The sequence below is a fragment of the Cavia porcellus genome, unplaced genomic scaffold, assembly GCF_034190915.1.
Source record: "Cavia porcellus strain 051 isolate PalLab524CR breed Dunkin Hartley unplaced genomic scaffold, mCavPor4.1 scaffold_24, whole genome shotgun sequence".
In the NCBI taxonomy this organism is placed as follows: domain Eukaryota; kingdom Metazoa; phylum Chordata; class Mammalia; order Rodentia; family Caviidae; genus Cavia; species Cavia porcellus.
Window position 1 is genome coordinate 31256856 of NW_026947507.1, and position 13040 is coordinate 31269895.

Here is a 13040-nt window from a genome sequence, read left to right on the forward strand (position 1 = left end):
TGCCTGGGCTGGCACAACAGGGAGTTTCAGGAAGAAATTTCTCTTTTTCTTTGCTGCCACCCACAGGAATATTCTAGAAAGATATTTCTACATGCACACATAGAATAAAAGGCAATTGGGAGAGGCATGGAAGCAATTATGAAATTAAAGCCTATTGTCTCTTAATGATGGGCAATTATAGTCTCCTATTCTAAAAACATACACAAAATTCTACAGTTGTGACCCTAAAATAAAATTCATGCAAGCAAGAATCTTGGCAATCTTGCTTCCCCCACCTGGAATGCATGTGATGCTTCAGGAACGAGCTGCTGAAAAAGAACTAGTAATGGCTTACTATATTACCCCGAACAAATCAGTTCAGCGTTCTGGGCCTCGGTTTCTTTAACTGGAAAAGCAGGGAGTAAAACTAGGTCTTTTAAAACTTTTTCTTCTAACATTGTCCGGATCTGTGATTCTGCTTGGTGCACGGACACTTTCTGCTGAACTGCCAGGCTGCGTTCCCTCTAGGCACAGTGACCGCTGGTCCCGGCACACCCGTGTGCTGTGGAGATTCTCTGGAGAGGAAGGAAGGGAGCTCCATGGCCCAGAAATGGGTCTCAGAAGAGGGCAGCCAGGGATGGACAGTGCTGATTCCAAAAGTCCAAGCCCAAGCCTTAACTGTGAGAAAGAGGGGTTTTGCCACTTAATAAAATACAAACCAATTATTCCTCTTGTTTTCTCTGGTAAGCAACAGTCCGTAACTATGCATCCGCATACACAGCACCACAGGTTTTCTGCTGCTTCAACTCAAGTTCCAACACACTGATTTTTCTCTTTCAGAGAACTTATAGTACTTTCCACCAGAACCTTCAAGAAAACAGACCAGATCAAGAACTGATTAAATATTTTTAAAGAGGCTTTGTTTAAATGCATATGTTAATTAAATATTTAATAAATCTGTGTTCTTTAATGATAACAGTAATCACAGGTAAAAATCACTTTTAGCAGTTTTTAATAAGGGATATTTCTGCCAGGCATGGTGACACATACCTGCAATCCCAGTTACTGGGGAGACTGAGGCAGGAGGATTGCAAGTTTGAAGCCAGCCATGGCAATTCTGCTATACAGTCTATCAAAAAAAAAAAAAAAAAAAAAAACTATTTTAAAAGGGCTGGGAATGTGGCTCAGCACCGCCTAAATGCAATCCAGAGAGAAAGAGAGACAGTGAGAGAAAGCAGGAAACAGAGAGACAGACAGATGCAGAGATAGAGAACAGAGATACAGAGTCCGAGACAGAGGCAGAAACACAGAGATTCAGAAACAAAGATTCCTAAGCTCCTGCCCCTGTATATATGTCTAAGCCAGATTCTGGAAATTTGCCATCTTAACTGTTATGCCAACAATGTAGGCACACCTAAGTACTACATATTATGTGTTTTTTCAAGATAGATACATAAAAAACAAGCATTTTTTTCCTTCCTCACAAATCATGTGTGATATCATTGCGCCCTCTAGTGGATGAATTTACTTCTTTTACCATATTTCAAATACCTTGCTCCAAATTTTCAGAAAGTCCTATCATTTAAAACTTTGACATGAAACAATAGGAGGTGAAGAAAAAAATTATAAGAAACATTATTTAGTAATCTATTACCAAACTCTGTATTTTACATCTACAGTACATATATGTAATATACATATATTTGTAGAGAATTTTTAATGCTGATTATAAAGTTGACTTAATGTGAAGAAGTTCCCCTTCATTACTCTTAGTTCCTACATCAGCGGAGTCATCTAACTTTGAATCTAGAATGTACAGAAAAAAATCATCTGTGTTGAACACACATATTTCTTTTTCTTGTTATTCCCTAAGCGATATAGCATTGCAGTTGTTACACGGCATTCACACAGGCATTACAACTCACGCATGCAGAGCTATCCAAACCGCACACTGTGCGCATACACTGTATGCAAACATTGTGCTGTTTTTTCTAAGGGGCATGAGCATCTGTGGGCTTTGATGTTCGAGGATCCGGGGGCCAACCTCTGAGATACCAAGGAATTATTGTATAGCTGATATATTTTATAAAAATAATCCAAAAACTTTGGATCTTCCGGTCATGATGCTTTAGAATACTTACACTTGCAAGATTGATATTTTCACCTCATTTTTCTAATAAATTCCAGCACATCAACACCACAGGGGCCTGGTGGCTCCCACCTGAGCAGCTCGTCAGTACCAGGGGATTCCCATTACCCCTCTTTGTGTTGGATCCTAAGATCCACAAGTCTTTTCACACTACAAAGTTTTGGGTGTTTGTTTTGCACTTTATGGCTTCTACATCTCTGAAGAACTTTGCTTACTGATGCTGAAGACATCAAGGTTCACAAAACGCAAGTGTCTTTTTTTTTTCTTTTTTTTTTTATTTATTTAAAGAAAAGGAAACGAAAAAAAAATACATGGAGATTAAAAAAAAAGGGTAGAAATAATACTAAATTACAGACAAACAAAAGGTAAGAAATTGCCAGTTGATAAGTTACAAATTGTCTTCTTCGAAATGGCTGTTCAGGTTATAGAATTAAAGTATTTAGAATGACATTCAAAAAAGTGACCCTACAAACCATTCTGCTCTATGGCCGAACAAAAGCTCCGTAATATGATTATCAGTCCCACCTATTTGTTTTACATCTCTAAGAGGATAAGGTTAACCATATCAAAACAGAACAGAACATTTAAAAAAAAATAAAAAACAATTTAAAGAAATACAGATTTCAAAGCAAGTCCACTGGAGATCTACCTTATCTAACTGTCTCTAGCTTCTTACAAATAGTTGTCCCTAACTTCACCCACTTTCTATACTTATTGCATATTATAGAACTAATCAAATCATTACAGGATGATGGAGTCTTTTTAGGTCCTCAAGTTCCAAATTAGGGAAGACATTTCCAACTACCATCGCATCTCTCATTCTCTTTGTGATAGCTGTCCCCATCTCTGCATATGCTGAAGTTGAGCTGAAGAAACCAGTCCAGAGTCATTTTAATCAGCAAGCAATAGATTGCTAGAATTTATATTATAATGCTACAAAATAAGCCTCGGGTTTTTCAGGTCTCTTCCTCAGAGTATTTGTTCCTATCCTCTCTGTATTATAGGGAAAACCAAGTCATAACAAGACAGCGAAACAATTTCCTAGATAAACATGCAATGGATAAGACTTATAAAACTATAATATAAATGATCTTCCGTAGCTACTATGTTTTCTCTTGTTATTTTCAATAGATTTGTCGACAACACTGGCTTATTATAGTTAAATATACTATCACCTATTTTTATAAAAACTTATCTTTGACTGCATTGTAGTATTTGAGAGCTGTTACTGATTCATACCAGTATGGATATCCTTTACATCCTGTCATGCTCAGAGTAGTTTCCTCTACTTTTAGGGTTGATTCTAACACGCATACGGATTTCAAATAGGATCAGTCAAGGCCAACCAATAGTCTTATGATTCAGATACAATTAAGATCAGTCATAGTAAGACAATGTAAGTAATACAGGATTTCAGCTTAAGTCAATAGGAAAGTAAGGATAGTTACCATGGTATAACCTGCTATTTTTGGTTCTAGAGGTCTGTGTCCTCAAATCTGATATGAGTGGACAGACCAGAACAAATTTAATTCAATCTAAATATGGCACTAGGACTACTGTGTCTTTTAAATCGTTATACACCATTAGCAATGACCTCTGCTTTTTTTTTAAATATAGTTTCAGAGCTGTCTCTACCAAAGACTAGCTTACCGTCTCTGCCTCATGTCTGCTACTCCACTTTTCTGCTATAATTTGTCCACCTTATTCCCTCATTCCATGGTCTGCCCCGTACACTGAGGCCTCTCTGCCACTGTAGCTGTAATCCTGATATCTCTTCCTCTCTTTCTCTGTAATGTCCTTCAGCGCTCTCTGTAGGGTTGGATTGGTGGCCACGAACTCCCACAGTTCCTCCTTGTCTTGAAAGTATCTTATTTCTTCATTAATTTTTAGAGAGAGTTTTGACGGATATATGAACTTAGGTTGCATATTTTTTTCCTTCAGGGCTTGGAATATTTCTCCCCACTCCCTTCTTGACTTAAGAGTTTGTGTTGATAAGTCTGCTGTTATTTTGATAGATTTCCCGTTATAGGTAACCTGCATCTTTTCTCTGGCTGCTTTTAATATTCTGTTTTTTTTGGTGGATTTCTGGGATCTCGATTATTATATGCCTAGGCGTAGATCTGTTTTGGTTGTAGGTAGCTGGCGTTCTGTATGCTTCTTTTATCTGGATATCATTTCTTTTTGCTATACGTGGGAAATTTTGCTTTAATATCTCTGTGAATATTTTTTGTATTTCATTTTTGGATGTTCCTGCTTTCTCACTCACATTCTTTATTCTTAGGTTATGCATCTTTTTATCATCTTCCAGTTTTAGAATTGCTTCTTTCTGGTTCCTTGTTATTTTTAAGAGGCTTTTTCTTTCACGTTCATAAGCCCTAAATCTCTCTTCAAGTTTCAGAAGGTTGTCTTTAGTTTCTGTCAAGGCATTTTGCCAATATTCAATGGAGTTTTTAGTTTCCTGATATTCTCTTTGGATCTGTTTCATGTATTCTAAGTTATGTTTAAATTCTTCTTCAGATGCTTCTCTTTCTTTTCTGATTTCCTCAGTTCTTCCATCTGTGTTCTCTTGGGCGGGGCTTGTCATTTCTTTAATTAATCTCTTTATATCTTGCTTCACTTGGATCAGGAGTACATCTTTAAATTCCTCTATGAGATCATGTAAATACTTTTTAATTTCGGCTGATGCTGTGTCAAGCAATGGATGGTTACTGTGTTTGTTCTCTTCAGTGTTTAGTTCTCTTGGGTTTAATTTCTCCTGTTGAACAGCTGGAGATTTTTTTTTATTTTTATCTCTTGTCATGTTTCTGGTTTCTTTCAGACTGTTCTGGAGTTCTCTGGCCCTCTCCGAATTGCTTAGGGCCTTTCAGAAGCGTGCTGGCTTGAGTTTTTGCTGTCCTCCCCAATTTGCTGTTATCTGGGGTAGGCTGGGATGCAGGGGCGGTACAGTCTAGTCTCTAGCCTCTGTGTCAGTTAGTTCATAAATTAGGCTGTACTTTCTGGTTGTCACTGAGTTGTGACCATTCTGCATCCGCCCATTGGGCCCCAAGCAGAGGCCTAGTCTAGCCCCAGTAGCTCTTCCCAGTTCTCCCTGAATCAGAAGCAGCTGGGTAATGGCACAGGATTCTGCCCAGGTCCCAGCCATTCTCTTCCAAACCTCTCTGTGATAGGAGAACCAGAAAAGCAGATCTGCCCAAAACCAAGATGGCTCCCACTAAGTTCTCCGTGCGGAGCTGAAGCCAGCAAGCAATCAGACTCTGCCAGGACTCAAGATGTCTTCCACCAGCCCTCCCTACAGGGGGATCTGGTGATGTCACCAAGCTGCGGTTTCTGCCACCAGGCTAATATGTCTGCACCAGATTCTGTGTTATTGATTTCCCCGTGGTGGCGGGCCAGCTGTTCTCTGGTCAAACCCAGCAACTGCGGGGTTTTCTGTACTCACCAGAGTCCGGTGCAAGTCCCCACTCCGGGACCGCCGCACACCAAGCCGTCCACTTTTCCCCACCTCGCGGCTCAGCGCTGACTGGTCAGATTTCTGTGCACCGTTTAGATTCGAAACGCCAGAGTTCTGTACATCTGCTCTGGTGCAGCGGTGCAGAACTGGCTGCCACCTGGAGTCTCGATCTGGGTCTCAGTTTCCGCAGTCCCCAAAAGCAACTCAGCTTTTCGTGCTGGGTCCACGAGTCTGTTCGTTGATTTAAGGGCGCGGGATTTGCAGCCTCCGGTCTCAGCACGACTTTAAATCCTCCAGCTATACTGTCTTGGTTAATAAGAATCGCTATCGATTTGTCTGGTCCTCTCCATGCTGTCTTTTTTTTTTAGCTTTGAGTTTGAATTCTCTGGAGAGATTCTTCGCTCGATCCCCTAGCTCGCCGCCATTTTCAGACCTCCCCGCAAGTGTCTTACAGCACCAAGCAGGTGATGGAAATGAATGAAGCAGGCTGGATATAAACCAAAGATAATAATAGAGACTAAGGCAAAGTGAGTTTGTTAATTTTAAAGGAACCCAAAGAATAATATTTTTATTTTAAGATTATTAAAAGCAAACAAAAATAAAAACGTTATAGAATTTCAAAACAAGATGATAAGAAATTGACAATAGTCACTATATTGTATGTTGTCATCTTCAAAGCAATTGCTCAGATTACAAGACACAGGCACATTAATGCAAAACAGATCAAACAACACAAGCACTCAGTTTCTTTCCACTAACTAACAGAATTTTAGTAGTGCATTATCTTAGCTAATAAAGTTTCTTAAAGTCCACTTTGAGCCTAGTATCAGGAAACTGTGCTTCATAAACTAGTTAGGGAGCCTTGATTTCCTTCCCAGCTCACTGCATGCTATGTATAATGTCTTCTATAATTCTAACAATCCTATAGAAGAGACGTTATTGGTACCTGATTCTACCAATAAGGAAAACAAAGTGATGCAAAGGTATCTACTTACCCCAAGGCACCCAAGGCTCCCTTTCCAGGTGTGTTAACCCTAGAGTCTGAATTCTCAGTCATTAGCTCCAGTGCCTTTTGGAACCTGTGACTTTTGACCAGCCGAGCTAACCATGCATGTATTCCTCACCCGCACCCAGATCTTCTGCTTCTGCTGCAGATCTCACTGCTCCCTTTTGCTCTTTGCAGTGCTCCTCTGAGCTTACTGGCACCTTTGTATTTTAGACATTTCTCCTCTGGCAGTTGACACTTCTCTCTGAAACAGCTCCATACATTGTGTGTCTAACACACAGTTACTGAGTCACAACTCTCGGGAGCACATTCTCCACATTGTCAGTCAGTGTGACAAGCATATCAATACATTTTTGCTACGACTGATTTAACTAAGTGCATCTTTTCCTTTATCTTGAAAAAGGCGTTTCAACAATGCTGAGTTTTCATCATATGCTGTATTTGTCTTCCTTTTTTGGTTACTTGGGCTGTTCCAAGTTCAACAGGATTGCAAATACTATCAAGTAAGATGATTCCTTCTTTGTATTTTTATGTCAGCTTCAAACATTTTTGAAAGGTAAATGAGCACACTCATGAGTACAGATCCAAATCAATTGTATTTTGAGAAAAAGAAGCATTCTCTCACGTATCCACTCTCAGATATCTTTATGAGTTTTGCAAGAACAAGAATAGCTGGGATGGTATCCCTGCTTCTGTTTGGGGATCAGAGAGTCTGCTATTAAGTCCTACAGCTCATGGAAGACATAACTAAAGAGTCATTCACATGAATGCTTTCAGTTTATTCAGTTTTTAACATTTTGTAAAATCTGTCATCAGGGCAAGGTTTTGTGGGCTACATGAATCTTAACATTTTGAATTATACAAAAAGAATAAGAAATTCCTGTGTCATTTATTACAACATGATATATTTTTCTTTCCTAACAAAAAATCATATTTGTACAATTTTTTAGATTCTGCCTATGCAAAGTAATTCACTCACCTACCCTTCTTGTCTTTATTCCCAGTTAAAAACAAGACCTATTACTCTGATATAAGACTCAATATTCACAGAAAGTCTATTTCTCATTTTAAAAATAGATGGGTGGGGGAAGAGATCTTTAGCTGACCTAATTCTGTGTCAACAAATCTCATTTCCATCCCTCAGAGATGTCACAAACATGATGCAGTAAGCCAAAAGGTAAGGCCAACCAAAGCCAAGTTGGATGTGGTGTGCTAAATCGCTTAAGCTTTACCCTAAAACATCATGACGTTTTCATCTCCGCTTTGAGACCATGCACAAAAGACACTAAATGACCATCATCCATGGATCCAAAGTGGAAGAGAATTGGGAGTGGGATATTCCAGGAAGTTACAGAATACTCGGATTGTTCATTCATGAATAGAATAGTTAGTTAAAAACAGGGAATCTGTATCCACGGATATTTGTAATCTGATAGAGACGAGTTTGTTTCATATTTTCTGTTTGTTTAATAGCAAGTCAATTAAAGTTGCCTGAATCTGCATCTCAGCATGACTTTTGTGTTTCCTAATTATCTAGTTTGTAGTTGTTTCATGAAAGATCTACTCTAGGTCATATGTTTTTCTACTGTTCTTAAATACATGTGTAGGATAGAAATTATTTATTATGGGCATATCTATGAATTTTGTAATTCATTAACAAATCATTAGTTATTTCTGAGAGTCTGTGGTTTTGTTGTTTCCCAATGTATTTGAAATTGTAACTAGTACAATTAGATTTTAATTAGCATTCATGTTCTCTAACCACTAACATGAAAAGTAACCTTAAAATGGAGTTTGTTTTAGTGACCAGTGAGCTAACTCCAAACAGTTTTATTTTGAGCACATTCAATGCTATTGTGATTTTTTAAAGCAGATGACATGCAGAAGAATAACATGGGGGCTTTGTTCAGATGTGAATTACAGGGGCCCTACCACCAGAATTTCTCATTCAAAATTTGATGTGGGGCCCAAAATGTTACTAAATTTGCCACAACAGTGGGTCTTTTCTCCCTCCAGGACTGCAAATTTTAGGACAAAACTAGGCAAAACCCAGTGTAGCAGCAATCAAAATTTTTTTCTTTGTCAAAGACTAGAAAAAATGGGAGGAGCAACCATAGTCAGCTTCTGAAACAGAACAAAGCCTGTGGGTTCTGGTAAGGATTTGCCCTGTGGAAGACGAGGTTGTAAAGAAAAATAAAAAAGTATTATTCATTAAAAGAGCGGGGTTCCCCCTTTGTTTTCTCCTGACATGGGATGGTTTGGGTTTGGGTCAGAAGCAGATCAGACTTAAGACGGCTCCAGTGGATAGGGGTGTCTGGGGGTAAGTATAAGGTCCGTGTGTCACCCTCTCTATCTGAAACTGGTTTTGCCTGGCTCCATCCTGCACCCTTTTTTTGCAGCATTGGCTGAGCCTGGCATAGTTTGTCAAGTAAAACTTTCTTTATCTGAAATCGAACACTGGTTTTTCTCAGCATTTCAGAATATCTAGCCTAGGAACAGAAATTATGGAATTTCTAACAAGTCCCTGAGCTGGCATTTGGAAACACTCTTTGAGAATGACTGCTCCATAGGAATGGATCTTCTAGCAACTTTTGTAATGTGGCAATTTCCAGAACTTTGGAAGAGTCTTCTAGCACAAAGTATCTTAGGAAAGTGTGTAGGTGATGTAATACATTTCAGACTCTGTTGTAGATTTTTTTTAACAAATGCGGTCTTTGCTCTGTCATTCTGCACATTCCCTGATGCTGCCAGAAAGCTAACAAATGTGGTGAACAGGGTCAAGGAGAAAAGAAATGCCTTTGCCTCTCGCGTGTATTTTAGTATTGTGCAAATAAACTGCCTTCGTCCCACAAATATCTTTAAAGCATTTTCATTAGGCAGTGCCTTGGGATTTAGATTTTAAGACGGAATACATATGCAAGTAATTTAAATCAGAAACACTGACACTGTGTTGTAAAGTTTGGTTTAGTGAGAGCAAATGGAAAATTTTGCATCACTTAATACTATAATTCAGAAATCTGCTCAGAAAAATCTGGCAGGATATTTCTGAGTAAATAATAGAGTTCTATTCAATGCCTCCTGTTCTTTAGAATACTGGTGGTAAACGTACGGCACAAATATTGTTTTTCTCTTAAGACAAGATGGATTTGCAGAGAGCCTGAAGGTTTCTGGAAGTCAAAGGGGACACTTGGCAGAGTTAGAAAAAGTTGGGTGGCGTACTGTAGTCCACGCCTACCTTGACCCTTGAGGAGGTGAAAAGGAGCCACTTTCTGATCATTTCCACCAGGTTCCTGTGACCACTGTGGCCACTCGAAGAGAGATGTGTCGCCTTAAAAGTGAGAGATTTGAAAACTGAATATTTGGTATAGACCTACAGAGGAAAAGCAGGGGCCGCTGGTCCTCTGCTAGTGACAAGGCAGAGGTGAGGTGGCTCCATTGGCGGAGGTGCATTGCATCAGTGAGGAGGTGGACAGTTTGTATTCTCTGTATTCCCTGTGGGTAAAGCCAACACAGTAATCTCAGAAGTAGAGATCAAGAACTTGCATGTTTAATAAATGCTCCAGGATGCTGTTGTAGATTAGGGGTACAGACCTCGCGAACCCCCAGAGGGTCTCCTGGCAGCCCCAGGAAAGCTGTAACAATGATGACGTCTTTGGTGGCACCTGGTGCGCCCGGCATGAGATCACACAACGCTTTATAAAGCTAAGCAAGAAAGCCAAATGTTATGTGAATTTTCACGGATTATCACTTTCCTATCACAACTTTTGCAAACTGCTACTGAATTTCAACATCACAAATATTAAATTATAGCACTTTCATGGCAGCTTTGTTAAAGTAAGGCTTTTAGCCTCTCCTTCATCTGTTTTTCACTTTGAAGGCATGCAAAATGTATTTGAACTTTGCATAGAACCTGAAAAAACAGCATGAATGAACAGTTAGTTTATACATCTCTTGATTCCCGTGCCACCTACGGAACTTCAGGTGCGCTAACACGGTTCCTAGGAAGAGGGAGCTGTGGCACCACGTCTGTCTGCCTGCTGTCCTGTGAACTCAGGGGTTCCTGTAAGGCTTTGTAATCCATGGTCGCCTTACACTGAGTTTTCCTCTTCAAATAGCACTGGCAATGTTATTGTTTGAAATTAGAAAGAATCTCTGAAAATTATTTCATCCAGCTCTTCAGCTCCACTGATATTCTTCTAATTGAAGCTCATTAAGTATTAAGTTTTGATCCAGGTCATTTCATCAAATGGATTCTTAAACAAAAGAAGGTCCAATTTTTAAGGGGATTTCAAAGCAGTTTCACAACGGAGAGTTATTTGACGTGACTATTTGGTTAGTGAAGGTGTTCTCATACACTGGAGCATTTGGCAGTCTGAACCTGTAAATCTGCTCTTTGTATCATCTTGCACCTTTTCTTTCTTTAGTCAAACTAAATATTGAAGTGATTCAAGCTGTACTTATTAAGTCCCAAAATGCTACTGCTAAAATATATTTTATAATTATACTGGTTATTTAGATAAACCTTACAATAAATCAGTGCCGAATCAAGATTTTAAAAATCAATCTTTCACAGACAAGATATGGACTTCTGGTAAATGCCAGAGTAACACTAAAATCTTTCTAATTCAATATTAATTCAACATAAAGTCTAGAATGAAATATTCAAGTATTCCCTAGTCACATTATTAAAATTTTTCCCTTATTATACTTGGAAGATGACATTGTTTAATGAGAAAAAAATGAACAGAGGAAAATATATAAATTGTTAATTAACTCAAATAGATCTTTAGAAGGAAAGTTATGTGATGGTTTGCCAATAAGGGGAAAGGAAGGGTAATGTTTATAAATAAAATTGTTTACACTAAAAAATTCACAAAGCTCTCTGGATCATTAAGCTTGGACTTTTAAATATTATGTTCCAAACATCAAATTACAGAATCCTAACCCTCAGACTAGGAAGGAAGCTAGAAAGTCTCTTTATTTATTTAATTTTTTTACTAGGAATTGCATTGTTCTGCAAGTAGCAAAGACTTTGGAAATCACAGCTTAATGATATAAACTTTCTTTTCCTCACATTCAACAGGAAGGCGAAGATTATCTGTTGCTAACTGGGCTGAGGTTGTTCCAATTCCTAAGTCTTTTACTCTGAGGTTGCAAAAAAAAAATTGCTACTTGATCTGTTTGTTATGACTTCCAAGTGGCAATGATGAAAACATAAAGGGAAACAATAAAGGGCAATTCTTTAATGTCTCAGTGTATATCTACTGGTATCTTATTGATGGAAAGTAGCCAGAATTCAACTCTATGAGAAAGCTGGCAAAACAAAACAAACAAAGCTTTTAGTTGGGCACAGTGTCAACCTAATAGAATTAGCCTGTCGATAAAGGAAGAAATGAAAAATGATTCTCTGTCTGCTCATCTCAAATACAATCATGGAGATTTGATTTTTCTATGGAAATACAGTGGACCAAAGAAAAATAAAGACATAATACCTAATACAGAAAGAAGTGACATCGTGGCTGTAAAGACATTAAAGTTGATTTTGGGGTCTGCCCTTTAGAAGTGTGGGAAACAGTGCCTTGTGTGAACCTCTCATCCTCAGACTGTCTTCCTCCCTCTCCCACTCTGAGAAGGCAGCCCTCCCCTTCCTGAGGGCGTGCAGCACGGGAACAATGATCCTCTGTACATTTGCTGCTCTCTCTGCGGCAACAAATCAAGGCCACTATGAAAGAGGCTTTGACAGATTTTCTTCCATTTCCCAGATTTTAAAATGTTTTTCTAACAGAGTGAAGAACAGAAAATGTTGACTCCTCTGCACATATCAATCAAACAATTCGAACACTTGCTAAACTTACGTATTTAACAGTGCAACAGTGTGTCATCATTATGTGAGAATCTGAGAACTAGATGATACCCATTATTACAGAAAACCAAGTAACAAATGGTAAGCAAAAACTGAAAAGAGAAACAATTTCTAAAATCTTAAAACATTACAACTACCTCACTCAGTGTTACAGAATGAGACAAAGACTAGCAACACAAAAATGACTGGATTGCATTCCTCTGCAGAAAAAGAAATCACTTTTGTTGTAATTTAAGTCTGTAGGTTATGACTTCCTATTTTTTCAACTTTCATAAAGATTTACTTGACTATACAGTGTCATCTAAACTTGCAAAACCACAGTGCTCTCCCGCCATTTGTAATCTGGGAAGTAAAGTCCAAGTACAACGTTCTGGTTACTGATTCAGTTTTGTGTGACTCATTTCTGATTGCAGTGGGAAAAACTACAGATGACTACGAGCGAGAGGAGGAAAATATTCTGCTCTGTCACATTCCATGTCATCGCCATTACCTGTGTGGTTTGGTCTTTGTATGTATTGATAGATCGGACAGCAGAAGAAATCAAGCAAGGCAATGACAATGGTGAGAATATGTGTTTCTTCTTTTCTCCTCT

General features: G+C 38.6%; 1 protein-coding gene across 14 annotated transcripts in view; it reads left to right on the top strand.

Annotated features, from left to right (window-relative positions):
• Marchf1 (membrane associated ring-CH-type finger 1) overlaps positions 1 to 13040 on the top strand; it is a 687536-nt gene that overhangs the window by 658622 nt on the left and 15874 nt on the right. For all 14 annotated transcript variants that reach the window (XM_063234805.1, XM_063234809.1, XM_063234812.1 and 11 more), the window contains one exon: positions 12862 to 13009. In XM_063234805.1, coding sequence (XP_063090875.1) covers positions 12862 to 13009 — 148 coding nt within the window. The remainder of the gene's footprint in view (positions 1 to 12861; positions 13010 to 13040) is intronic.